Source organism: Mugil cephalus, chromosome 11 (assembly GCF_022458985.1).
Source record: "Mugil cephalus isolate CIBA_MC_2020 chromosome 11, CIBA_Mcephalus_1.1, whole genome shotgun sequence".
NCBI classification, from domain to species: Eukaryota; Metazoa; Chordata; class Actinopteri; order Mugiliformes; family Mugilidae; genus Mugil; species Mugil cephalus.
Genome location: NC_061780.1, coordinates 21,207,454 through 21,235,195, shown reverse-complemented (window position 1 = coordinate 21,235,195; position 27,742 = coordinate 21,207,454). Strand labels below are relative to the sequence as shown.

Genomic DNA, 27,742 nt, shown 5'->3' with positions numbered 1-27,742 from the left:
TGCAAAATGTCAACAGCAAGTCCTTTGTAGTAATGCAGCGTTCATTGTAGAATCACATTCTAAACACTTGAATAGGTTATTTTTTGTTATATCCGACAAAATGCCAAGAGTTATCTTTACAAATAACTGGTCATGTGCATATGGAAGAAAGTCTGAAGTCTAGTTTGGACTTAGACAAAGTAATTTAAACTCATAGAAGGGTAAAAACGAAAAGCTAAACTGCTTGTGCTGTTTGTGGTGACTCAACAAGAAAAGAAGCAAAAGGTAGAGGAAAAAGGAAACTAGCCGAACGATTAACTATTAAAGAACATAAAGAAATGACACTTTTTACTTGAGTATGTGCACATTCTTTATTTTTAAACATGAAGTACATTTTCGATCTAAAAAACATTGCCTTTGATAATAAAAAAATAGGAAAAACTCCTGCAATCCACTATATTCTTGGAGCATAATTTTCCATACGTCTCCCTGTTTCATTGTGTCTTCGGTTGGACCGAGTGGTTATTACGATTTATTAACCAACCACATTGACGTTTCCCTTCTTCTTGCTTTCTCCAGGTTCTGTTGCGCCATATTCACAGCAGGTGACCCCCGCCCCTTCGCCAAAATCCGGCTATTAGATGTGACCACGAGGTTGATCAGGAGAAGCCACCATGTCTTAAACGCAGAAGGGCCCTCTGGAGCCCTGTCCCCCCACCCTGGCCCACCTTCCCCCTCCCCCATCCACCACCTTACCCCTTCCCCCAGCCCCATCCAGATCCAAGACCTCCCGTCCCATGTGAGAGACAGGCTGCCCAGCCCTGGCTCCCCGCTGGCGCACCCCTCCCCTCCCTCCGGAGAGATGAGCTTGCAGAAGCACCAGCAGCTGGGCCGAGGTAGTGGTGGAGTGATGGGCTCTGACCGGGACCTACAGTCCACCGCCTCCTCCATCTCTCTCCCCTCTGTGAAGAAGGCCCCCAAGAAGAGGCGCCTCTCCTTGGCCTCTCTTTTCAGACGGCGCGGTAAGGAGTCCAAATCGGGACGCCAGAGGTCTCGAGAGCTCCAGCATCCTGGACTCGGAGGGCTCGGAGGGGTGGACGGCATCGCTAGCATCGAGAGCATCCACTCGGAGATGTGTAATGACAAGAACTCTGCCTTCTTCTCTGTGGCTGAGACCGGAGCTGCCTCTACTGCTTCTGCTGCTGCTGCTGCTGCTGCTGCTGCCTCCACCTCATCTGCCTCAGGGCCTTCTTCCTCTATCTCCTCCTCCTCCACCAAAGCGGGAGGCGGGGTGGGGTCCGAGCTCCTGGAGTGCCCGCTGTGCCTTCTGCGCCACTCCCGGGACAACTTCCCTGACATCATGACCTGTCACCACCGCTCCTGCATCGATTGCCTGCGCCAGTACCTGCGGATCGAGATCTCGGAGTCGCGCGTCAACATCAGCTGTCCCGAGTGCTCGGAGCGCTTCAACCCGCACGACATCTGCATGATCCTGGGAGACCGGGCGTTGATGGAGAAATACGAGGAGTTCATGCTGAGGAGGTGGCTGGTGGCTGACCCAGACTGTCGCTGGTGCCCTGCACCAGACTGTGGGTAAGGAACCCATGAACACAGGCACAAACACACACATTCTGACCTTTAGCGATTTCTACAAGATGTTTATTTGTTAAAGGCTTTGGACGTAGTCTGTAAGATTGTCTTAAAGCAATAAAATGTTGAATACTAAAGGGAAATGACGAAGAGATGTTAAAAATATGACCTCTCCTGTGTTGAGTTTGGAGTCAGATGTAGACTTCTAACAGAACTTATACTGACTTATCGTATCATAATGTGAGTTAACGTGGCATTTGTTAATTGCACAACTGAATGAAGTGTTGACATAACTCCGTAAAGGAAGTTGCTGTCATGAAGCCTTGCTTAATAGTAGGCAGTGCAAAAAAAAAAAAGAAAAAGGAATTGAAATGTTTTTTATTGGGCCAAGTTGACATATTCTTTGAGCAATTTAAAATTTGTGAGATTTGACGTGTGGTTCAATTCGGGCAATTACATTTTTATGTCTTTGTGACTAAGTTGCAAGCTTGGGCGCTTGGTTTTGTTAATCAGTTAACAACTTGACAAGGACTTTATATTTGTCAAATCATCTCCCCAAATCATAAAATGTACTAGTGCGAGTACTAGTACTTTTCCTGTTTTGATAGATTAACAAATGTCTGCAACACTTGAAAGAGCTGTTCTGTTGTCGAGCTGCTTAAAGGGGAAATGAAGCACTTCCGTTCTTATCAACAGTATGTAACAAATGGTAGCATATAGAAAGATTCTAATCATTCCTGTGTCTATCCAACACCACGTAGCTTGTATTTGTTTAATATCACATTTTAACTTGCGGTTACACCTAGCTTACCTTGCATGCTGCAAACGGGGCGTTGCAACGTTTCTGCTCAGACGTCTTTCAGTGAAAGCATTACCGCTACCAACACTTCCACCTCCCGGCATATAGTGTGGAAAGTACAGGACAGGCTGCGGATTAAATGGTCCACCAGATGGACTCTGAAACGGTGGCATTGGTGTACGACACGCGCTTCTCTCCAAACCACCAGTTTCACCACTTCTTCCACTCTTAGTGGTACCAAGTTCAGTTTCCATGCCGTATAGGTTCAAAAGCACATTCAATAATATTTTTACCGGACCCGTGATCTCTTTCCATTTCATCCTTGTCCATTTCCAATCAGAATGATCCAAACAGCCCTGTGACATACTCAATTACACTTCAAAATGGCGACTTTCTAGCGAACGAACTATGTAGAAATAATGAAAATTAGATTTTTAGCAACTTTTAATATTTGATTTTAGCAAAGGTGTTATTTTGGATATATTTCTCAGTACAAGGACCAACATATGTACGTTTCATTTCCTCTTTAGCTTCTCTATTTTTAGTTTGTGAGCAAAGCAAACAGTGTCTTTCAGGATAACTCACCTAGCTGATGTTTAAATGTAGTAAAAGTTTGCGTCGATGTTGCCGTTAGAAGTTTCTCACCAACTAAATTGTAGAAAGTGTTTGTGTCGTGCCTTGGTAAATCAAGACGAGCATTTTTAATAATGGAAAATGCCGCACGAGTCCGGCCATGTATGGTAGTGCTTGATTGTTATGATGATGATACTCTCTTCATTTAGATGGAAACTGATCCCCCTAATAAACCCCTCCCTGCCTTTCAGCCTGTACGTATTTATTTTAGTTGTACTCGCTGCTCGCCACAGTAATCCAGTTGTGCGAGACTGTTTTGCTGTCTAATCCCCTTCCTGAGTGACGGCCGGTTGGCCCGTTTCCATCAGCCCCCCCCGCCCCCCCCCACACACTGTCACAGCAGTGTGTCTTTGTAGAGGCCCTGCAGGGTCAAATAGTCACTGTGACTCACTGACAAATCAAATCAGCAGCTCGTTTATGTGGAGCTGAGCGGACATCTGTCCAAAGTTCCTTGACTGCGGGCTATGCATATCTCCATTACACAGTTTACCACATTTAATTATTTGTAAATATTGTTTTCTCAACAAACCGCGGTGTAATATGGAAATGTTTTAAATACTTTTGCATGTTATCTTTTATTTTTTTTTTGTTTGTTTTATTTACATTTCTGACATCTAGCAACACCCCTAAAGCAGTACACAATTGTGCGTGAAAGGCTCACGTTCTCGCTGCCTCGCTCACACACGCTCACGCGCTCTCACTCAACCATTTCCTTTTCTTCCAGGAATTGTTTGAGGGCAGGTGGGTATAAAAAAAAAAAAAAAACATCTTGTATTGTTTGCGCTTTTACTCTGAGGCCGCAGCAACCTTCAAAAGTTGGTCAGCTGGATGTTTTGTTTTGTGGGAAGTCCTGTTTTGTAAACTTGGCCAGAATAGCAGCAAATGTATTTTAAGGGTAAGAGTTGTAGAAGGGATGACATGTCCAATTGTGCTTTCATAAAAACTGAAGGAACTGCTGAATGAAACGAGGGTAGATTAGGTTTCTAGAAAGCTGTAGCTCTCTGAGATATATACACACAGTACATATTGCTATTTCATTAATGCTCATCTTATCATGTCTAATTATTTGTCATCCTTAGCCGACAGTCCTTTCAATCTGCCACCATCTGGCATACTGAGAGTCAGTTAAAGGAGAGGCAAAAGCATGTGTGCCAAATCAAATCAAATCAAATCAAATCAAAATGAAACTTATCAGCAGCATCATGCGTACGCACAAGGCTTAAGGCCATTTCCTCAGTTCTGATCTTTCCAGTATAGTTTGCATCCTCATCGGTTCTTTGGGGTTTGTTTTATTCCTCCACTCCAGTGTTCAAGTGTGCGAGAGCAAGTGTGCATGTCTCGTGCTCAGACAATTTATTTTTCTTTTTTTTACTCCGCAGCGGCCGAGAGGAATTTACAATGTCCTTCTATTCTAGTTTTCCCATTTCTCTGCAGCTTTTCTGTGCTCCGTCCTTTCCTCTTGCTTATTCATTTTTTCCTGCCGCTCGGGGGCTTTGGAAATGCAGCGTAGGCACATTTCAACTAATCTAAATTGCCGCGTTGTAGTGGTTGCTTTGTATCGGGTCAATACGTATTTAAGCCAGTAAATATATTGTCGCAGAATTTTTGTCAGAGTTTTTCCTGTCTTGGTCCTGTGCCACTGCCGCAGAAGATTTCAAATTAAAATATTAAAATGCAGCTGAGGTGCAGACTTCTAGAAGCGGAGCCATTTTTCTTCTCCATTTTCAGAAGCTCAATCAATAATAAATGTTTAATTTTTAATACTTAAAGTCTGGAACCCATGGACTTTTCTGCAGCTGTTTTGTGTTAGTGAACATTTAATTGACACTTTTCCATGATGTCTTTCCGGTACAGGTTGACATTAGTTTCATCTAAACAAAAATTGCTTAGCCAGAACCGTTTTTGCTTTTTTAATGCTTTTGAGATGTTGTTCAGCAAATTGTTAACTGCATTTTCTAACCACTCACATTGTCCTGAACCATGTGTTGATGTTGAGATGGATCCTGTGTTCAGGGAATCTGACAGTTGCTAATAATCATCACCACACCATAGCCATAAATCCATGGCAGTGGTAATTATTAAATGATACCCGTTGCCTTCCCCACAACAGCTTGTTGACTGCTGTCTTCTCTCTTGTCATTTGCTACCGTTATTTCTTCCTAACCCTCGTTTGCTACTGGATCTGGCTCAACACTGGTATAAGCTGGGAAATATCGGAAAACATATTAACTGGAGGACTAATCGCAGTGGTCTTTCCCACATGTGTTTCCTTGAGTTTTTAGCAACTCTGTTTTTACTCGTGTTTCTGGTCCAGACTTTTTTTTTCCTCCAAACTCTCAAATCTTGATTCAGGGAGTAAGCATTCAGTGCTTAACTAACAAGACCATGTCTGCATCTTCTAATGTAACACTCTCTTTTTCTTTCTGTGTCTTTGGAGAACTTGTGCAATTGTTTGCAGATTATTCTGAGAGGGGAAATTGCCTCCTAGTTAATTGATGGTGAAATATCTTAAGACTTTAAATGCTTTTTAATACACCATACGTTAATGGTCTGTGTGGGAAAACACTGCATCTGCTTTGGTCTGTATAATGTTTAGCGCTGGGGGTTTGCTTAGGTGGACTTTAAATAAGACCGAGACGTCTCAGGAATTCCTCCCTCTGTCCGCGTTGTAGACACAGTCCTCGGTTGAGTAAATTGATCCACGGCAGAGGAAGTCTCCCAGGCTCTCCGTGGCTTTGTGATTGAAACATAAACCTCGGGTCAGTCACAGAGGGGGGCTGGTAGACTTCTGCTACGCTCACATAGGACTGGATGACGCACTCGAGGGTTTCCCCCAGGAAACTGGATAGCTAGTATTTTACAGCTGTCATCGTCGCACAGATTTATCCGATCGCTTCTGCCGTCGCTCTGTCATACCGAAGCCGTGTTATGATTTGCTGTGTGAAGCCACGTTGAAAGAACATGCACGGTTGAAAGAGGCGGATCAGATGTAATAAAATACTGGTTAAACCCCCAAAAATGTCAGCATTAGGTTCACACCTTTTGTTATTTCATATCATTTTTTTTTTAAAACCAAAGGAAGTACTCACTTTCATGCCTCAGGCCTTGTGACCAGTTAACTAGGCCACAATCTCCCTTTGTTGTTTTAAAGGCTTTTATGGCAGTGTTTGAATGTGTGACAGTGTTTGAAGAGTAAGCAGCCTTTGTAAAGGAAAGAGGGAGACTTTAAAAAGAAACACCTCTCTCTCTTTCGCAATCAATAAAGGCCAGTTGATTAAAAACCAAAGACTATTAAAACGACTTGTATAACTATTGTACTTTGGCTGTTACCTGATAACGAACGCACACAATCTAAAAGCTGAGGAAACCACACCTTCATGTTACAGGCAGTCGCGTTTATTTATACATCCATCAGTTGCTAATAGCTGCCGTTTTCTTTTTTTTTTTTTTTTTTTCAGACGGCACCATTTGCGTATATGACCTGATAAGTGTTTTGTTTTTCCTCTTCCAGGTATGCGGTGATAGCTTTCGGTTGTGCCAGCTGTCCAAAGATCACATGTGGCAGGGAGGGCTGCGGCACAGAGTTCTGTTACCACTGTAAGCAACTGTGGCATCCCAACCAGACCTGCGACGCAGCGCGGCAGCAGAGAGCGCAGAGCCTCCGTCTGAGGACGGTGCGCTCGTCGTCCCTCAGCTACAGTCAAGAGAGCGGAGCTGCAGGTTGGATTACTGAAAACTCATCATAAGCACACACACGCCATGCACATGGCTTCACATTTGCCTGCTCTCTTTCTGTCCTTTGTGTTTTCATGCTTTTAGAAAACATGGTCGTATGTGTCAGATCCATCTCAAACATTTATTCTAACGTTTTTAAATGACGCCACAACCTGAAAGTAAAATGTTGTCAATTATACTGTGTTCCTCTCAGCTGACGACATCAAGCCATGTCCACGCTGCGCCGCGTACATCATCAAGATGAACGACGGCAGCTGCAACCACATGACCTGCGCCGTCTGCGGCTGCGAGTTCTGTTGGCTCTGCATGAAGGAGATCTCGGACCTACACTACCTGAGGTCAGTATCTCAGCGGCGCACACACACACACACACAGGAACTGGTTAGCTTCATCACTTTTACACTCTTGAGGTTGTTATTATTAAACATGTAAAGTGAAGAAAGTTTCTCCTGTGCTCTGTCTCAGTCCGTCAGGCTGTACTTTCTGGGGAAAGAAGCCGTGGAGCAGAAAGAAGAAGATCCTTTGGCAGTTGGGGACGCTTGTCGGCGCCCCCGTCGGCATCGCGCTCATCGCCGGTGTAGCCATCCCCGCCATGATTATTGGTATACCTGTATATGTGGGGAGGAAGGTGAGACTTAAAAAGCACACCTAATTCTGCGTTACACATTTTTGACCATACACCAATCAGGCATAACATTATGACCACTGACAGGAGAAGTGAATAACATTGAGCATCTTGTGCTGGGAAACTTTTGGACCTGGCATCTGTGTGGATGTTATTTAGACATGTAGCACCCACCTAGACCAGACCAGACACCCCCCACCCCATAGCAGTGGCACTCCTTGATGGCAGCAGCCATCCTCAGTGTGACACAAGCAGACACACACTCAAAAACGCTTTAGGAACAACTCATAAAACACGATGAGCAGCAGAAGGTGTTGACCTGGCCTCTAAATTCAAGTATCTGTGAGAGGATCCACAGACCCCCCTCCCCCTTAAACCCATAGGATCCTAAGGAGGCACAAGGGAGACCCACAAAATATTAGGTTGTAATGTTTTGCCAGATCGGTGTATGTTGCACGCTGCTTTCAGAAATCCTTGGCCATTGGACAACATTCCAGTCAAATTATGTGACATAGAAACTTTGGAGACGGGTCAAATTTGACATGGAGAACAATATGAAGGTTAAGTTTTCTTGTTCAGAGCTCTCAGAGCGATCTGTTACCCTTTAGATTTACAATGAGTAACTTCACACATGCCGTACTCATTGCAATCATCAAAGAAACAAACACCGCATCAATCACTAACTAGCTGGTTATATTAAAAAGATCCGTGCACACGCAGTCCTCTTATTTTTCCCAGGCTCTGAAAATACCTCGAGCCAACTTCGGTCATTTGTCAGCAACCTGTGTGTCTGTGTATCTGGTCGTATCGCTCTCAAACCGAGGTCTGTTTAGAATAAGAATTTCACATTACAATGAAATGAAAGTATTCAGACTCTCCAGAATTCCCCCACTGCTGTCTGCCAAGAAGAAGCCAAGGCCAACAATTTATTCTTCCTTCCTCTAAAAAAAAAAGAAAAGAAAACCGACCACATTCTGTAGTGATCACGTGACCCATGTCAGACATCTGGAAACGAATCACCTTCATTCCACGTTGACTAAAGGAAGGTTTCTGTTCAGGCTTCATGTTAACCTTGCATCCCGGTGACTCACTAAACCCATCCCAGTTTCATGCAGGATGTGTCACACGTTTGGTATCGGCAGTTCTTTTGTAATTGTAAACTGATTTAAACAGCACACGCAGGCCTTTTAGATATTAATGATTTTTGTTTATTTGTCACATGTGAGTTATATTCTGGGTTCTCAGCAGCAGACACTGCTGTTAACCATTTTTCTGTTTTTTTTTCTCTCACAGTCACTTAAATATTTATTGGCAAGTGTTTCCAGTGTTAAATTGTACCAGTAACAAAGCCAGATGGTGGATAGACTGATATATTTCCATTGTTCATGCAGCCCTATTGATGTTTTAATTTGTAGCTCTGGTCCAGTGTTGCTGTTTTGAGCCTTAAATAATTTTTCTTCCATGACTTTTCTACCAGATGTTCTTCTGGTGCTGCTTCACCACCAGCAAGATGTTTTTTTCTTTAAACAATTCCTTGACATTGAAGCTGTGTTGAAAGCTTCTTTTGTCCCAAATTCATCAAATATAATTTTTTTTTTCTTTCTTAATTTATATCACGTGATAAATTACTGGTTATTTTTTTGGATGAATCTTTCGAGTAATCGATTGATCCTTAGGTTAACTTATGACTAAATAATAACCACAGCTTTTACCATCGTCTTCATCTCATGTGAACACATTTAAACATGAAATCTGTTAATGAGGAAACCTTTTTAAACTCTTAAATGATAATCATAACAAAACAAAAGTTTTATTTCTGTGTAGAAAGAGTTCTGTGAAACATAAATATATGCGTATACGTAAATTTAAACCCCAGTCTGATATCTGGAACTAATAATTTGAGACCTGACTGAAAACTGTTCATGTTGTTTTGCAAATGACTAGACTAAGTGTGCACAGAGGGGTGAAAGAAGGATAAGGTTAAACAAATAACTACACAAGTTGGTTCGCATTGGTTTATTCTGGGTTTTCATCAGCGACCAGGGTATTTATTCATTCATCAAAAGAATTCTGTCACCAGTTCTCTGCAGAAGAAGTCGACTTCTCAGTTTGTGACTCACATTTCTCCCATTTTTTTTTTCCTTTTCAGATCCATAACCGTTATGAAGGCAAAGATATTTCCAACCACAAGAGGAACCTTGTGATCGCTGGTGGAGTGACTCTCTCTGTCATCGTGTCCCCGGTGGTGGCTGCAGTCACAGTCGGTCAGTCTGGTCTTCAACCCGTCCTTCCTCTTTCTCTGTCTGACTTTCTCTTCTGCCTGCAGATCTTTATCGACGCGGCGTGTCCTCGTTTGACTCCGACAGCTCCGGGAATTCTTTTTGTTTAATGTTCGAGTTCACATTATGCAAAAGTTTGTTTTCAAAGTCATAATTTCTCACGAGTTGTTACACAAAGATGGGAAAAGCTGAAGGAGATTTAGACTGTTTTGACTTACTTGCGTCAGCAGCGCTGGCCTCCGCTGTTGTTTTCTTTGTGCCTTGGCCTGACATGTCTCTGCTGTGTCTCTCCCCCCCGACTATAGGCATTGGAGTTCCCATCATGCTCGCCTACGTCTACGGCGTAGTGCCCATCTCTCTGTGCCGTAGCGGAGGGTGTGGCGTCTCTGCTGGGAATGGAAAAGGAGTCCGCATAGAGTTTGACGACGAGAATGACATGAATGTTGGCAGTGGTGCAGCAGCCACTGGTAAGTTTCAGAGCTCCTCCTCAACTACACTTCCCCCACTCACACCCATAATAATTGTAGATGTAATTTTGTGGATGTAATGAGTTTTAATATGTTTTATTTCCTCTTCTGTGTAGATACTACATCTGTGGCAGACACCAGGAATAATCCCAGTATAGGCGAAGGCAGTGTTGGGGGGCTAACTGGAAGTCTGAGCGCCAGTGGCAGCCACATGGACCGTCTGGGGGCCATCAGGGACAATCTGAGCGAGACGGCCTCCACCATGGCCCTGGCTGGAGCCAGCATCACAGGCAGCCTGTCAGGCAGTGCCATGGTCAATTACCTGAACAGGTACGGGAACAGAAACAGCTGCAGCGTGGTCTAAATGTAAACATTGTAAACGTCTTTGGTGAAACCTTTCTTCATGTGTTGCTAGGCTGGAGGTGCAGGCTGACGTGCAGAAGGAGCGTTGCAGCCTCAGCGGTGAGTCTGGCACCGTCAGCCTGGGTACAATCAGCGACAACGCTAGCACCAAAGCAATGGCTGGATCCATTCTTAATGCCTACATGCCCCTTGACAGGTGAGTATAATTTTTATGTGAATGAAGGGGTTGGTTCGGTGCAGCTGCTGCACTTTCAGAAATCTGTAATATGTTACTGATGCTAGTTTGTCTCTCGTCTCCCTGCTTCTCCCTCGTTCCAGAGATGGGAACAGCATGGAGGTCCAGGTCGACATCGAATCCAAACCCGGCAAACTACGGCATCACAGCGGCAGCAGCAGTGTGGACGACGGCAGCCACATGGGCCGCTGTGGCTGGACCTGTCCCTCCAACGGCTGCACCTCCTCGGAGGGCAAAGGAGCCGCCGCAAAGTGGGCCAAAGAGGCATCCTGCTCCTCCTCCTCCAGCTCGGCGGGCAAAAAAAGCAAAGGCAAGCTGCGCAAGAAAGGCGGCGGAGGCACCAAGATCAATGAAACCCGGGAAGACATGGATGCTCAGCTGCTGGAGCAGCGAAGCACCAACTCCTCGGAGTTCGACTCTCCCTCACTGAGCGGCAGCCTGCCGTCCGTGGCCGACTCCCACTCCAGCCACTTCTCAGAGTTCAGCTGCTCTGACCTGGAAAGCATGAAGACGTCCTGTAGCCACGGCTCCAGCGGAGGCGACTACCACACGCGCTTCGCCACCGTCAGCCCCCTACCTGAAGTGGAGAACGACCGCCTGGAGACCTGCCCGGCTTCTTCGTCCTCCTCCTCCCTGGGGCAAGGAGCCGTGATCACTCCCCACTCCCCCTCCTCCACCAACTCCTCTCTGGGCCACGGCACAGAGCACTCCTCTCTCTGCTTCATCACGGAGGAGAACGTCAACCTGGTGTGCCCCGCTGAGCTGGACTCTCACAGCAACACCGGAGAGATTCTTAAAGAAACCAACAACAACAACAACCACCACCAACAACAACAACAACAGCCACAACACCCAGCCCAAACCCAGCAGCAGTCCAAGAACTCCTGTATACAAACTGATATCTAAAAAAAAAAAAAATCTCAAAACCTTAAGTGCTGCACAGACACTGTTTTATTTAACATCCTCCTTCAAACTAACACACATAGCTTACAGTTTAACCTGCGTTTTCTGTTATTCCCTTATAAAGGGGACATGTTTTTTTTTTTTTTTTTTTTTTTTTTTTTGGGGTTCTTTGCCCTTCATAAAAACCAGCCTTTAGTAGAAGAAAAAGAGACCTCTGTGTGTCCACTGATTGTCAGGAGGCTGTTGGAAGTTTTCAAAGGCTGCAACCATGTGAGAAATGTTCAGGCTGTGAATGCTGGTTGTTTCTCCCTGTGCTGCCCACAGACTGCTGATACATTTCTGACACTCGCTCCCCGGCCGCTCGTAAACAGAAGGCCGTCGCCGTCATCTTGATCTGTGTAGGTTTCGATTAAAACCACTGTGCCAGTTTTGCTAGTATTTGATCTTAGCTCTATGACGTGGATGCAACACCATGCAGGAATCGTAAATGTTTCAGCTTTCCAGAGGTGAAGTCATGCAGGGACCAGGCATTATGATTCACCGTTTCCTTTTTAGGTCTAGCTTTTCCCAAAATGTATTAGTAACAGGGGAACGTCTCGGTTCTTGTCTGTATTTATTATTAGTTTTCTCCCCTTTTTTTCCCCTGGACATTTGAAATGAACCCTCTAATGTATCATTTTTAAGGCCTAGGCTCAACTTCCTGAGTCATTTTAGCACTAAAATCCACATGTAACAGGACAGAGATCCTCTTCAGATGGATTCATGCCAACTGTAGCTGTAGTCCAATTCTGGGAGATGGTGCTCAGCAGCTCTTCAGCTCTTTAGTTTAGACCTGTAGCCTACAACTCACAGAGTGTGTGTTTTTTTTTTAGTGCTAAAGTGACTTTGGAGGGCCCAAGCCTCATCTAGCTCTGTGGAATATGTCGTCATATGTTGGGAGGGGCGGGTGTGGGCTGTCCTGATTTGAGAAAGGTCTCTGGAAGGCCATGGTTGTCGAGATAATGCTATTAAGTCATTATAACATTAACCAATGGGTTGGTCAATTCTGTGAAATTGTACAAAGAAAAATGTTTTTGTAATGTTCAAAAAAGTGATTTATTCAGGCTGATGGTTTCGCCTCACTGAGTAAGAGAGAGCTTTGATATCTTTCTTTGTTAACTCATGGTGCCTTCAAGAAGCTGTTTGTGTTCTTCGTCTCTCTCCACTGTGTCTTCTAGATCGCAAACAACAAAAACAACAACAACAACAAACGACTCATTATAGATGGCAGAATGTCTGTCTGTGTAGGAGGGATGCTCATTCACACACAGACCGTACTGTGGTAGACATGGTAAATGAAGAGTTTTCAATTGCCTACCAAAGACAGCACTCAGGCTCTTGTTAAATCTTATACCTTGGACTTGTCAGCTGTAGACGCAGTATTGTGCATCCTTCGTTCGTTACGCCGCAGGGTTGAATGAAGACAAGACCCGGGATCATACAGACACACAGACCGCTGTTTCATACACGCTTCACCAATGCTACGCAAATAACCGAGGCTGCACAACGGCCCGAGGCACCTGCACTGTTACCTGTATTTCTTATGACATTGATGTTCTGCAAATGCACAAAGGTTAATAGGGATACATAGGTTTGTTTAGGGGGTACGCTCCCCGTTGATTCGTTCCGTGATTACTGTTTGTGTTGCCAACCGGTGCTGCTGATCAGACATGACGTCAAGTTCTTCTTTATTTTCGGGAGTATTTGCCTGAGCCTGTGTTTACTGCTCCGTGGTCCGTTCAGTCGAGGCCACCGAGTCGGCTCAGGTCAACCTCTGCCAGAATGGTATTTTGACCCAGGTCTGTTACTGAACGAACACTCAATTTGGTTTTGTGGACGGGGCTTCACGCTCGCGGTCCTCCCTGTATCACAGGAAAACATTGTTTTGTTCTTCCTCCGCGATTTTTGTTTCTCATACTTCACCAAAACTCCGGTTTCTTGATCCTGATTTGAACACTAGTGCCAGATATAATTTGTGCAGGAAGGCATAAGGTATTTGTATATTTGTTTGGTAATTTGCTTTACTATATGCGTGTAAATGCATATCAAAAAATAAAAAAAAATATATATCTATGACATGTCCTTGTTTTTTGAAGTTGACCTCTTTGTCTCTAGGCCTATTTTTTCTGCCTCCTGTGCGAAAATGTCATATAATAATAAATGGGTTATATCTTCACAACTCTAAGGGCTGCATGAATAATTTTGGTCACCTGTGACTGAAACACCTGTGAGATTGCTACAAAAGTGTCAAAATAAAGATATATGTTACTGTGTCAGCAAAAATTCCCTTGGAACAAAGTAGAAAATATAAATTTCTGTTCTCGCCTAAAAAAAACCCCACATTATTTATAGTGAAACCACTCTTGATATGTGGTTCAAAAGCCCAATACCACTATGAATTAGTAATGTAAAATCTGATGAATGACTGTGCAAAAGTAGATGGTAAAAAGGTGAATCTGACCCAGTTTAGAGTTGTTTTAGCCCATTTGTGTCCAGGCCTTTTTGTCACATTGGTGCCATTGGTGCAATTTGTTTCACTGATATATCACTAAATACAAATACAACCGTTTTCATTCACCCAGACCGTGTGTGAAAGGAGGCCTTTGGGGAAACTTGCTGATATTTCCACAACCAATTGGTCAATTTTAATGATTGACCAGATTGATTGATCAGTCTAGAGAATTGAACACCATGCCCAAATGTACCATTGCAGCCACCAATGTAGATCCAGAGCAAAGTAAATCTAAAGATTGCATATTGTTAACGACCCTACACTCCAACCTAGAAAGCTTTTTTTGTTGCTGGAATATAACGATTAATCACAAAACAGCTAAGGTAAGACATACTTTATGATTTTGTAAATGTTATTTTTGCGACTCTTTGGCCTCTAGCTCTCTGAGTTCTGTTTTCATCACTCTCCCATACAATTGCTTGGGATTTTATTTGTGTTTCGTTTAGGTGGCAATGTCTGACAGAGGCTTTTAGATGAGTTTCTCCCCGTCATTTTGGTGCGTTTAGATCGTCTGTAGCGCATGTATCTCACCTCAGCCCCCCCTGTATGGGTCAACAAAAAAAAAGCACAACTACATTTCTCCAGTTTATTGAACAGCCTTTTGTGAATACTGTACACACACGTTTTACAGCTACAGAAACATTGTTAAAACCACATGAATGGAAAAACTGTGTAATTATTGCCTCTACTTTGACTCCTTGGACTAAACGTTTACATTCATGTAGAATTGATAAAACATCTGAAAAAAAAAAAGTTTGGGATTCAGGCTGTATTCGATGTTGGACAACTGGAATATTTCAGCATTTAATTAGTTGCACCGACCTTTAAATTAGGAAATGGACTACACATTTTAAACAATTATGTGCATGTAGCTAAGTGGATATACATGTATGATTTATGATGCATAAATCCAAGCTGTGTAACAATTATGATTGAAGCTACAGAACGACATAAATACACTTTCTCTTCGGGAGCGTCCTCACCAAAATGTAAGTCGACCCCTAAACCTGAAATCCAAGGCACGCATCTCGTAAAGATGCTGCTTCTCTCCAGTGTGTTCACATCTGCTGCGGAAGGAGAACGGCGCAGATGTGCGTTGGCGGGCAGGCAGGCAGGATGACAAGCACCTACCTTTAAAAAGCGATTTTACGCCACGGCACACATCTGCTGTTTGCATAGATGAATAAAAACAGAGCATGTAAGGTCTTGTATTTCTTCTACAACGTCAGCAGATACCAGTGTGACAGTGACTGTTATCAAGCTGCACAGAACAGCAATAAGACATCATGCAGGCCTATTTCTTCCACAAATATATAACAGTACATGTGGTCATAATAAAACTAATAAAATTCTTTGTTTTGTTTTCCTGAAGCGATGAATATATTAATAAATTCAGTAGCAAACGACCTCTTTTTTTTTCCATCTTTGCCTGATAATAATTAGCATGCAGTGAATCTAAGCTCTTATCAAATGACTCACTGGGTTCAAGGACCAGATCAACATAGATCAGCTTTGGGAACATGAGTCTGTCCTGTGCAAAGAGGTGGGACACGCCTGTAGCCTTATGTAACGTTGCACATTGGACCCTATTTATCAATACACCGCGGCGAAAAAGGTCCACTCTGTCCCGCTGCCTCTGCTGTACAACGCAAATGGTTAGTGGTGGTACAAAAGTAAATCTGCATAGCAAAATGTTCTGGAGAGAAAAATAGATTTCTTTTTAGTGTCACGCTAACATACAGGGGTTTAGATAATTTACAGCGCACACCAGCACGGTGAATGTGACTCAGGTCCATTGTATTGCTCATTCTGTAGCTTCCTGCTTTTGTTGCACTCAGTTCATGTGCAGTGTTTTGCATAGATCCAAGAGTAGAGGTGCAGCAGCTCATGCAGCAGAGAGCAGGGAGCAGGTGGGTCAGATGTACTTGTTGGCCAGGTTCTGAACATCGTTCTTGGTGAACTCTGCGCTCTCTGTGGCTGAGAGATGCTCGAACAGCTGTGTCATGTGGCGACGCTCTTCCTTCTCCAGCAGCATCAGTACGACCTGCAAACAGCATTTAATTAATCACCATCAAAGCCATAGCTGCAGGGAAATATTATTAATAATGTATTTAATGCAGTGACCAAATTGAGGTAATATGTGACTCGTACCGAGAACCTGTCGGTGGTGTGCAGATGGCTGAGGTGTTGGTAGACCAGGTTGGGGTTTTTCTCTAGTAGGTGTGAGTCCAGCGCCTGCATGATGAAGCTGATAGTGTGTCCGTCCAGCTGCGTGTTCAGGAACTGGGGAAGCATCTCCGGTGCTGTGGAGGCCAGTATTTCAGCGCCGGCCGCCGTGTTTCCACTGCAGCGAGCTGCGTTCAGAGACTGGCCGAAGTCGTAGGCGTTGGTCGGCTTCAGGTTGATGCTGACGTCCGCTCCGCTGCCGCCGCTCCCTGAGTTTGGAACGGGCGTCCCGTCCTCTTCATCCTCGACCTGAGGAGGGAACACGACGTGTCATGAAGCCGCGATCCAACTCTGTAAGTATTCTCAATTCACCTTTTTTTGTATAAATAAAACTGACTGGTCTATTTTCTTTTTCTCAAACTAACCATCCTGAACACATCAAAATGGAATTATGAGTCGACATTCATCAGATAGAGTCCAACATTAAATGTCCTTTTAGAAATTTTTAAAAATAATTATCCTTTCAGCTTGTCCATTTCGTTTTTTATTTTGGACAAACTGTCCTGTCTGAGCTGTCTACAGTAGAAAACCAGAACAATTAGCTGGAAGTGGCTAACAGCTGAATGTCAGGGATTACTTTTCAGTCCGTTCATCCACATCCACATGACGCTCATTGCTTTAGTTCAGTGTGAATGCATTTTTGGGGGCTGTTTAACCTAGATTCATTGGCAAATAGGGGAGATTATCACGTAGCACTGTGCTATGACAGTGCCGCTAACTCTGAGTTAATGTAGGTTAGCATTTAAATGTTACAAATTACCCAAAGATTATTTCTGAAATGTGTGCACTCCTTTGCAGTGTTGTGTTCCTGACCAGAATCAAACCAGAGATGTTTGCTGTCACTTCAAAAATGCTTAATGTCTCCAAACCAACACCATCGCACAGCAGCCTGAGCCATGCTTCCTTCAGTCTCCCGCCAACGTTTCATCCCCTACTTCCGAAAGCACTCGCACATGTCAACTATTCTGCAAAAAGCGCTGAGAGTGGATAAGCCTTTTTTTAATCAAAAGAGTGGAAACGGGAAATCCCACTTTCCCTGTTCCCATTGCACGGGAGGCCTGGCTGAATTATTAATCAAAAACATACATGTGTGTGTATGTGAGTACCTCTGTGATGGGGACAGTCTTCCTGGTTTTGGCAGGTGAAGCGGTGGCCAGACTCTGTCTCAGCAGCGCTGTGACCTCCTCCAGCTCCTGCTCGGCCTCCTTCACGTTGGGATCTTGCTGCAGCACCTCCTGCAGGTCAGAGCTGCACGCCAGATAGTCCTGGTGCAGTTAAAAACATGTTAAAATGCTGCATCCCTCACGCAAACATGATTATGATTTAATTGAAAGACTCCCCGTCCACCCTCCTACAAAAAGAAACCCTCACGGCATTAGTCATAAATACCCATCTCCATTCACCTTGAGGCCTTTATTGGCCAGGGCTCGTCTGTAGAAGGCCTTCTTATTGGTTGGCTCCAGTTTCAGTGCTGCATCGCAGTCCTGCTTGGCCTCACTAAACCTCTCCAGCTTCACGTAGCACAGAGCTCTGCAAACACACGTCACTTGTGATTTTTATTTCTGTCACCAGCGGCTAAGCCTGTGCGATGACTCAAATGTATCACGAGATCGTGACTCACTGACTGTGAATCAGACTTGATAACAGAGGTAGGAGACGTTAAAGGGCCGCTGTCATATGGAGCGAATGAGGGAAAATTAGACCCCACAGAGATGCTCGTATAGGCTGCTCTGTGGGTGTATATGGAGTCAGTGTTTTCTGAGCAGCTGTGTGGAGGCAGCATCCAAATGTTTGCTCTGGTGTGGCTGTACATACAAGCTGTTTCCATTCCATACAACAGGATATATTTCATCGTGTCAGCATCAGTTTCCTCTGCCACATCATCAACAATCTACCTGCTATTGTGAAAACAAAGGGGGGGGGGGGGGCAGCTACGGACAGAGAATGAAGTAAGACCTGTCCGCTTTGTGTCCACTGTGCTTTGTGTGGTTATCCTAAGATGTAAGATAACATGATGTTGTGACAAACGGCCGAAGAAGGCTTATCTGTTCTGTTCCAATTCCCCAACAATACGTCCTAATTTACCGGCAGTGACGGGCCGACAGCTGGTTGGGATTAACTACAGAGCTGACAAATGACAGCTGGGGATAATTAATCGGTCTGTTTTAATAAACAAGCCGATGACGGGATCGTCTTGTTTTTCGGCTTCATGAGAAAACAAGTCTCAAAATGTAGCAGAAAACACCTGACGGAGAATATCAAAAACTAGCGAGGAACAGAAAGTGAAAGAAGGAGTTTCTGTGTTGACGCCGGAGAAAGAATGAGGCCTCTAACCTGTTGGTGTAGATCGCGCACTCTTCTGGCTTTAGCTTAAGGCATTCTGTGTACTTTCCAAGAGCATCCTGGTATTGGCCCTTCTTCACAAAGTCGTTCCCTTCTTGCTTCAACGATGAAAAACGAACTTCCATTTTTCTCTCTAGAAGACAAAGTACAGTGGCGATTATTTAATCGTGCTCATTCATACAGAGAAGTTCCACCTCTGCTCTCTATCGAGGGTCATAAATTCGCACGGACTCTTACAGTAGAGCAGGTTTAACCGACCTCTCTTTTACAAGCCTGCGCCGCACGGCTCGAGGGCTTAAGTGATTGGAATTAATGCTGCGCTAGCTGGACGTGAGGCATCAGAGTGCAGTCAGCAAAGCAGTCACAGTGTGAACCGAGGGCTAATCAATCTGCTGCAGAGGGTCTTCTGGGAAGAAGAACTGTGCCAGCAGGTCTATTCTTTCATTAGAGTTTAAAAATAACAGCTGCTGTAGAGTCTCGGGAATGGAGAAACTGCACGGTCAGAGAACAGAGGTGACACGTCCACTTATATAAAAGTTAGGCATTTTACATCTTCCTCCTCCCACAAGAATCAGTGGGGGGAGGGGTGGGGGTGGGGGGTGACACAAAAACAGGAAGTCAACTCTCCTCTGTTCCTCTAATGTTACTCACTAATGTTACGTAGATGTATATCTTATGAGCAGCTTATTATGCAGAACAACGTCCCTGTGTCCGTTATATTATCATATGTTACATTACTTGATCCTTTTTACTGATCCATTAATGTGTAATGTGTGTTAATGTCGTAGTTAGATGAGGCAGGGACGTGTCTAAACACTTTTCTGTATTTTATTTGTTGACATATACACTGACCAGGCATAACATTATGACCACCTTCCTAATATTGTGTAGGTCTCCCCTTGTGCCTCCAAAACAGTTGTGACTCATCAGAGAGTGGACATGGACATTCTGGGGGGTGTCCTGTGCTGTCTGGTGACAGGATGTTGGTAGTGGGGGGCCTTTGGGTCCTGTGGGTTAAGGGGAGGGGCCTCTGTGGATCATCCCACAGATAGTTGATCAGTTCCAGATCAGATCTGGTGAATTTGGAGGCCAGGTCAACACCTTGAGCTGTACTGGACATCAACATGGGACTTTGAAGCCAATGTGGTTGGTCCCACATATTTTTTGTTTTATTTTATGTTGTTTTTTGCTTGCTTTCTGTTGTTTATCTGTGTTTGATTCTCAGTTTATGCTGTTTATTTATCATTTGTTGTCTCTTTACCCTCCTCAGGATGTTCTCTATGAGGAGTGTATCAGCCCCTGTCTAGGCTGCTTAGGCTGCCGTGGGTTTTTACTAGGCTTGGTGGTGACGTAACTGTGTCTTTTCCTGAGGTGATCAGCTGATGACATCAACTTGATCAGGAGCATCTGGGCCTGGCGCTCCAGACGGATATAAGAGTGCCAGTCGCTGTCTCTCGTTTGGCTTTTCATTTATTCCCACTCCACAACACAACACAACACCTTACATGACCAACATGTACATCACTGATGCCACGGACTTACACGCCTCATACCTGTGTTTCTCTAGTTGTCTTAATTTGGTCTTTATTTGTTTAAGTACACACATTATTTCCATTGGCTTTGCATTGCGTCTCTCCCATTTTCTCATCTCCTTGAGCCGGGTCATCACAGGAGAAACACGAGAGATGAGGACATGACATCTATAAAAAAAAAAAAAAACCTATAAAACATAAACCAGACCTGCATCCCTGGCGGCCTTCTCTGCTCGAGCCTGGAGGACCTCTGCGCTGGGTGGCTCCTCTCTCCGGTGCTGCTGAGCTGACAAAGGCACCAGAGGAATATCCGGGAGCTTCTCCCTCCAGTCTGGACCGTCCTGTTCAATCAGCATCCGGGTGATCCTGGAGGACAGAGCAGTGGATTCGTGAATGTTTCAGACACTTTGTTAAAAAGGCTCACAGTAAGTAAATGCCAAAGGTGTACTGACTTAATGCTCATTGTGTTTTTATGCAAAAAATCTCATTGTTCTACTTTGCAAACACATATGGACATTAGAGCATTGACCCTCCGGCGCTCCTGAACACAACCAGACAGATGAGTTTCTGTATTGCATAAGAGAGAAAGAACAAGCAGTCTGAGTCGTAATTAGCCTCTAGCTGCAGCTACTTTTGACCAACAGCTAAATCTGTTAAGTAGACAGTGTATATTTGCTCATCTGCTGTTTTCATTTTTACTTCAGTCTTCTGTTATGTTCCAGTAAAATGTCTGGAATGAAATGATACATTATACAAGGCAGACAATGTGATAATAATAATAATAATGACTCCCTGCCTTTTTATTTACTAATAATAATATTTGTAGACCAGAATTAAGACACATGGCTCGGATATCACAGATCACTTAACACAAAAAGGGTATTAAACCCCTTCTGCGTTTCAGTGCTGACGTTCCTCTGCCTTCTGCAGCCTCTGTAGCTGAACGGAGAGGTGAAGGCTAATACCTGTTGACGCTGTCGTGTGCTGCCTGAACACCGATGTCTATCTGCAGGACAGTCTTATAATCCACGTAGGCCTTCCGGTAGCGCTCCAGGGATTCATAAGCCATGGCCCGGCGCAGGAGGGGCTTGAGGGAGTACGGCTGCAGCTCCAGGGCTCTGGTTGGTATAAATAGATGTGATGAGTGAGGAGCAAAGGATCAAGTCTGCCGCCCCCTTCTATAGATGCTGGTGTCTGTACATGTACAGTGACTGAGTTCAGCGTGTCGTTGCTATGTTCGTATTTTAACTCGTTGTACAATTTAATCTCTCTGCAAATACACTAAGCGTTTAAAGGCTCTCGCATGGGAGGGTTCCTCAAGTTATTCCGACTACTTCTAAAGAGATTAATTACAATCCCTTGCAACACACCCCAGTGCAAATCCCATCACAAAACCACTGTGCTCTGCTACTGAGAAAAGAAAAAAAAAAGGTAAAGCTGAAAAATAATTCAGCTTCACGCCCACAACGAATGTATCTCACTCACCTTGTGCAGTCCTGTATGCAGTCTTGACTGTTGCCATCTTTCAGATAGCAGGCTGCTCTATTCGAATACAGTATACACAGATCATCTGGACTGTCAATACCTGCACACAAAGAATATCACAAATATCACACATAGAGAACGCTGTAACACAACGTGCATCTAATCTTCTTCATTTATTTCTTCATTCTTCATTTAATGTAATGTGACTGACTCAGAGGAACCGTAGAAACATGTGGGTGGTGCTGTGTTAGGACATAGATTACGTGTGAGACTTTAGAGTCCGTTTTAGTGCCAGGGCCTAGCCACACTCCTAATACACGTGTGTGTATGTTGCAACGCTGGATTACACTAATTATGAAATGAACACCCTTATACTTTGGTTAAGCACAGGAAGAGCGACTCTGAAAACCACTTAACCTACAGTTTTTTCAGCTTAAGACTGATAAAGCTCATTCATACACACATTTCACATGCTTACTCTCGTCATCATTTGAATTTAATTTGTATTGTCACATAGGAAAGATCTTTTGTTGAGGTTCAAAGTAGGCATTTATTATTAAAATATTAAAAGTAGGCCATGTGAGAAGTTCAAGGAAATCTTCAATTGATCAGCTCACTCATACAAGCAGCACATGTTGTATTTGTTTCTCTCTACATTTCCCTCCATTTTCATCTTTATGACGCATGTAGGCAAATTAAATAGCCCGTCACTGTATGTTACAGACAGGGCGACGTTCTCCAGCTACAATAAGTACAGTCAGCTTAGCATGCTGCCTCATCACATGAAACCAGATTATGGATGATGACACAGAGTGACGGCGATGAGCATGTCTCAGCAACTGCGTACACTTGGTGACATTACTGTGACAGTAGATCATGTTCAATGTGTTACAGTTTGTTTAGAAGTGCCACCTCTTGACAGGCCGATGAAATCCTGCATCCTGTTTGCATTTGCAGTGTTTCTGATAGTCAGCGAGATGGAATATGTCAACGTCCAGTCCCTTTCAAACGCACTAGCACAGTCGGGTTGCAAGTTTATTACGGGAGGCCGCAGAGAGAGAGACAGGGGTCGTATGTTTTTATGTTGGATGAGCCTGACAAGGCGCCAGTCCCTCTCCCTCCATCAATCGCTCTCCCTCTCACTTTCTGAGAGAATTATAGCTGCGGCCCTACAGATTCAATTTCACAGTGAGTGGTTAGTGGTCATGTGACTTGGACAGACCTGAGCTGAGAGGCTTAGCGCCGGGCTAAAACAGAATCACCATCCCTATACCTCACAACAGCCCCATTGTGACGCATCGTTGTAGACAAAGTCACTAAAGGGAGCAGCAAACATCGTAATGGTTGTTATTAACTATTTGTAGATTGTATGTGCACTATAATGTAGTAAACAGACTGATAGATGAGAACATTTGGATTGTTTAGGTAAATGTGAGCATACTTTTTGATATTTTGTTGTCACTTGTCAGATATCTGCAGTGAGGATAAACCAAAAAAAACACAACCACAAGGTCATGACCTTTGACTTACAATTACATGAGCAAATTGTAGCCTCACAAGCACTGGTGACTAAAGCGTCATAAAGCTGTGCATGTTCAAGTATGGCGGTGAGTGCACTGGTGCGGAAACGTCAACAATTACATTGTATCTCAGTTGGTTCATAACATCACTATAAATCCTGTTTGTATAATGACACGAACACACACTCTTAACTTTCCTCCAATGTCAACGGCACAGTTTGACTGAACTTCCACCAGCCACCTTAAAATATAACGACAGGAACACCATCAACACTGAGCACTCCTCTCAGCCTTACCTGAGTCTGTGTAGCCCTGAATAGCTTGTGAGTACTTGTCCAGTGCATCGGCAAACTGTCCATTTTTAAACAGCAGGTTTCCTTCATTCTTTAACCGGGACAGAGGTGGGGGCAGGGCTCCACATGGAGCATCAAGGTTGACAGTTTCTCCTGCATTTCCTCCAGCTGGAGTTCCCTTCCCGGTGCCGCTCTGCTCGCCCTGGGAAGACGCAGTCGAGCCTCTCTTGCTCGATCCATTGACTACCTTTTCTTGCGTGACTTTGTACTTGTCTGCGTTGGCTCCTTTGCTCCTCCAGTGTCCGTGGTGGGAGTTGTTGGAGTCGTTGTGAGGACCCCCGTCCCCTCTGCCGTGGGGCTTTTTTTGAGCGTTACCCATGTCTCCCCTTTCGGCAGGAGTAGCTGAGCTCTCCTCCCCTCCCACAGGCTGGCTGGGTTGAACCGGACGAGCTGGAAGGGGGAGGGAGGAAGGGAGGCAGGGAGGGAGGGAGGGAGGGAGGGAGGGAGGGGAAAGGCAGAACGAGAAGAGGAGGGGAGGCGAACACACCCACAGGAAGAAGTCAGTGGTTACATCACAGTGGGGGAGGGTTGAAACACATGACACACGGCCACTTCAAAGGGGGAGTTCCAGGAAGCGGTGGAATACGAAAGCAGTCGATGGGGGTTGGGTGGATAACACACACACACACATTTTATATGTCATATTACCCATGGTGACAAGGGGATTTTCCTCTACCTCTATCTGTCTCTCAGACTGAAAGATTTGATTTTCCCTTGCATTACTAAGATAATTAAAATAAAGCATGAATGCATTGGAGGGCGAATCCTTTGCCACTGGAGACTAAATCAGAACAGAATCAAACATAGGAATCTACAATAAACACACAGAAGAGTTCACAAAATACTGTAGTGTCGAGAAAACAACACTGCATTTTAGGCTCAATCAGCGAGAGCGGTACTAGAAGTATTGCATTAGCCCTTCACTGAAATCGCTCCATCAGAGTTCCGCTTTCTATTTTCAGTTTAAAACCAGCTGTTATACATTATGTGTAAAGCCTTGTTACATAATACAAAAATTCATTCAGCACAAATAAACTAGCGCAGGCTGACTGTAGCAGGAAAAAAAAAACATACGGGAATCCTTAGATCAGGTGTAGATAGATATTTTCAATGTGCTCAGGGAATTATAAATGTTCACTGGTCTGTGTGTGTGTGTGTAAATCATATAGAAACAGACATTTATTTTGTGGAGGTTGTGTTCAAACAATCTCACCGGTCTGTTGTAATTTTGCGTCATCGTCACCGCTGTCATCTTCCTCTTCTACCTCTTGGATGAGGATTTTTTTGGCCTTGTGCTGCTGCTCTGGTTGACATTCCTTCATCTTCTTCTCAATTTGAGACAGAAGTCGCTAAACCCAAAGTAATTCACAACATACATAACATTAAAATTAGTAAACAGTAGGACCCCCACCGAGTTCTCCCAAGAATGTCTCTGAAGGTGACATCACAACTTACATGACTTTAATCTGCATACTACGGACTATGTATAAATGGCTTTTATAATACCATTAAAAGAATACATACATCTCATTTAGCTCTATAGAGATCACACATTAAAAAATACACAATACACATGTCATGGGGAACAACTAAAAAATCTCATCCCACTAAAGCTACATTATTCGGGATATGTAGTTCACTAATATGAGACCAAATGTGATTTAATCAAACAAATTGCAGCCGTTATATAGATATTACTTAATGCCTGATCATCTAACACAAATACAGTGACACCTAGTGTACAAGAGGTATGCTGGTACGTCATGGACTTGCCTCAGTACGTATCTCACTTACAGTGGCAGCAGGATTCTGCGGCTCTTCCCTCAGCACCACTCTCAGGTCTTCAGCAGCCGTTTGGAAGTTGCCCATATGATCATTAATAGTTGCACGACGTTGTAGGGCTGCAGATGAGAAATACATTATTCATACATTATACTAATGCTACTCTGTCTAAATTTACAAACGTAGCATATAACTGCATGCAAAAAAAGGCAAGATTATGTGTAAGAAGTAATATCTCCTTTAGCAAACACTAGAGTATTACAATTTGAGGAACAAAAGAAGGCACCTTTCAAGTTGTCTGGCTCTAACTCAAGCACCTTCTGGCAGTCTCTCATGGCCTTGTGCCAGTGCTTGAGATTGATCTCCGCCTGGGCTCTGTTGTTGTATGCAGCCACAGTTGGTATAATGGAAAGACTCCTGTAATGGAATGAAAAATAAAACAGATCTTTCTTTACAGTGACACTAATGTACAAACACAATAAGCACGAAAGAAATCAATGAAGGACAGGCAGTTTACTTAAATGCTAAGTAAAACTGTTTAATCCCCTGAAGAGATGTACGATGCTTTCTATAATAAATGAGCTGTTTAGACAAGCTGACCTGGAGTAGTATGCAACTGCCTCTTCATAGTCTTTTGCTCTGAAAGCTTCATTGCCTTTGTCCTTCTCTCGATTTGCCAGAAGGACCTTCTCTTGTTGTGACAGACCTGAATGTAATAGGGGGGAGAGCACAAGTATCACACACATAAACACACACATCATGCTTTGTAATGATCACAAAACAAATATGAGTTGCTATTCGTAATGCATTACATGAGGAATCCACTTTAGTCTTGATCTTTTGTCCTGTGTTCACAATGGCTGGTGAATCATTTTTAACCACATTCCCATCTATTTTTTCACATTCTTTTTCCACGTCGAACCTGGAAACGGGGAGAGTTTTATATGGGTCAAGGAAGACACTGTAAACCAAGGCCTTACTTCAAAGTACAATAGACATTTGTGGACTCACTTGTCCCATTCTTGATAATCCCGTGGGAGAGGACATTTTGAGGGATTCTTTCTTCCTTTTGGAAATGAATTCTGTAATGCAACATTTAATTTAAGCGTCTGTCTTGAATACTTACATAAACACGAATATACTATATGAATTAAGATAATTTTTACCTGACTAAGTGGAACAGAGCAATTGGAGCCTCTTACAGGTGGCATATTTTCCTTTATTAGATCATCAAACACTGGCTGTTGTTTTAGCAGCGTCTCATGCTTTTTGGTTTCTTCTCGCCACATCTGTAAACGAGTGTTAAGTATATGAATATTTCTGACATTTTCAGAGAGAAAGCAATACAGTTAGAACAAACAAACAAGCAACAAAATGTTCATGTACTGTACCATCAACTCGTCAACTATTTGGTGCCACTCATCCTTAGGGAGACTCGCTGCTGTGGCTACAGGGGCTTCCTTCCTGAGAGCTCGACTTCTCGGGTCCAGTTTTTCCAAGTGACTCTCACAGAACTTGATTAAATGTGGATAAATGCCCTCTTTGCCAGACCTTTACACACAATTGCATTCATTTTACTCACATTTATCAGACTGTTTGGGATTACACTGTGCTCTAGCATCCTTTCTATTGCGTTTGATTTTCTATTTTTTTGTATTTATTTGGGGTTTTACCTTTTTATTTTTTTGTATGACCTCTCATTTTGCCTGTGTGTTGCTACACCACTGCTAATTTACCAATTATGGGATAAATAAAAGGATCATCTTATCTCAAGTGGAACATAATAGATTTTAATGCCTCAGAGTGGAAAATCAGTAAAATTGTGCTTCTGAATTTATTACAGTAATGGGAAAAAATGTAATTTGCGTGGCTTTTACCTCAGTACTCTCAAGATCTTCTCCAGGTATTTTACATCTTTGCATTTTTCGATGTAATCATAGTCCAGGTGCTCCACGGGGACCTCCCCACTGTAGTCGACAGTCGTGGGCTGGCTTTGAAGAGAGAAAAGGGCTTCTGCACTCATGTCTAGAAAAATAAATAAGTTTAAAATAAATAAGTTTTTTTCTACTCCCTGGCGATATAATATAAAACTAGCTTGCTACTGTTAGCTAATCGAGTGTGTGTCTCTTAATTGAAAAGTGGCTCGTCAGACAGAAAATTACGCAATTGATGCAGTTATATGAAATATCAAGACAGATTTTTTCCTCTAATGTCTCCAATGCTAATAACTAGTAATGTTATATTAACTTGTACCCTACAAAAGTTACAGAAACAATTTTTTTTACCGTCTCCTGTTTGGCTGAACGCTGGTCACTATGGCAACGACGCACGCATGACGCACG

General features: G+C 43.6%; 2 protein-coding genes across 2 annotated transcripts; one reads left to right on the top strand and one right to left on the bottom strand.

Moving 5' to 3' along the window:
* The first annotated feature begins 560 nt into the window (after positions 1-560).
* On the top strand, positions 561-13,720 carry rnf19a (ring finger protein 19A, RBR E3 ubiquitin protein ligase). The gene is made up of 9 exons (XM_047599756.1): positions 561-1,572; positions 6,513-6,721; positions 6,930-7,074; positions 7,202-7,364; positions 9,511-9,625; positions 9,946-10,107; positions 10,224-10,437; positions 10,523-10,666; positions 10,789-13,720. Exons 1-9 carry the CDS (start codon positions 842-844, stop codon positions 11,609-11,611), a joined length of 2,706 nt encoding a protein of 901 aa, XP_047455712.1. The 5' UTR covers positions 561-841; the 3' UTR covers positions 11,612-13,720.
* Positions 13,721-14,731: 1,011 nt separating this feature from the next.
* On the bottom strand, positions 14,732-27,729 carry LOC125016958 (sperm-associated antigen 1-like). Its single transcript, XM_047599755.1, has 19 exons — positions 27,686-27,729; positions 27,278-27,425; positions 26,792-26,951; positions 26,567-26,689; positions 26,412-26,482; positions 26,213-26,322; positions 26,001-26,106; positions 25,687-25,817; positions 25,413-25,519; positions 24,832-24,967; positions 23,562-24,008; positions 21,746-21,845; positions 21,226-21,378; positions 20,469-20,626; positions 18,720-18,861; positions 17,789-17,915; positions 17,492-17,650; positions 16,311-16,634; positions 14,732-16,203 (listed from the first exon to the last, which is right to left on the bottom strand). The coding sequence occupies exons 2-19, from the start codon at positions 27,421-27,423 to the stop codon at positions 16,075-16,077; spliced, it is 2,829 nt and encodes a 942-aa protein (XP_047455711.1). The 5' UTR covers positions 27,424-27,425; positions 27,686-27,729; the 3' UTR covers positions 14,732-16,074.
* Positions 27,730-27,742: the final 13 nt, after the last annotated feature.

Excerpts from the sequence above, each read along its gene's own strand:
- rnf19a (XM_047599756.1), top strand. The coding sequence starts at position 842 with ATGAGCTTGCAGAAGCACCAGCAGCTGGGCCGAGGTAGTGGTGGAGTG. Across the intron at positions 10,108-10,223 it reads CAGTGGTGCAGCAGCCACTG|ATACTACATCTGTGGCAGAC; the intron begins GTAAGTTTCAGA and ends TCTTCTGTGTAG. Across the intron at positions 10,438-10,522 it reads ATGGTCAATTACCTGAACAG|GCTGGAGGTGCAGGCTGACG; the intron begins GTACGGGAACAG and ends ATGTGTTGCTAG.
- LOC125016958 (XM_047599755.1), bottom strand. The coding sequence starts at position 27,423 with ATGAGTGCAGAAGCCCTTTTCTCTCTTCAAAGCCAGCCCACGACTGTC. Across the intron at positions 26,323-26,411 it reads GATTATCAAGAATGGGACAA|GTTCGACGTGGAAAAAGAAT; the intron begins GTGAGTCCACAA and ends CCCCGTTTCCAG. Across the intron at positions 26,107-26,212 it reads GACTAAAGTGGATTCCTCAT|GTCTGTCACAACAAGAGAAG; the intron begins GTAATGCATTAC and ends TATTACATTCAG.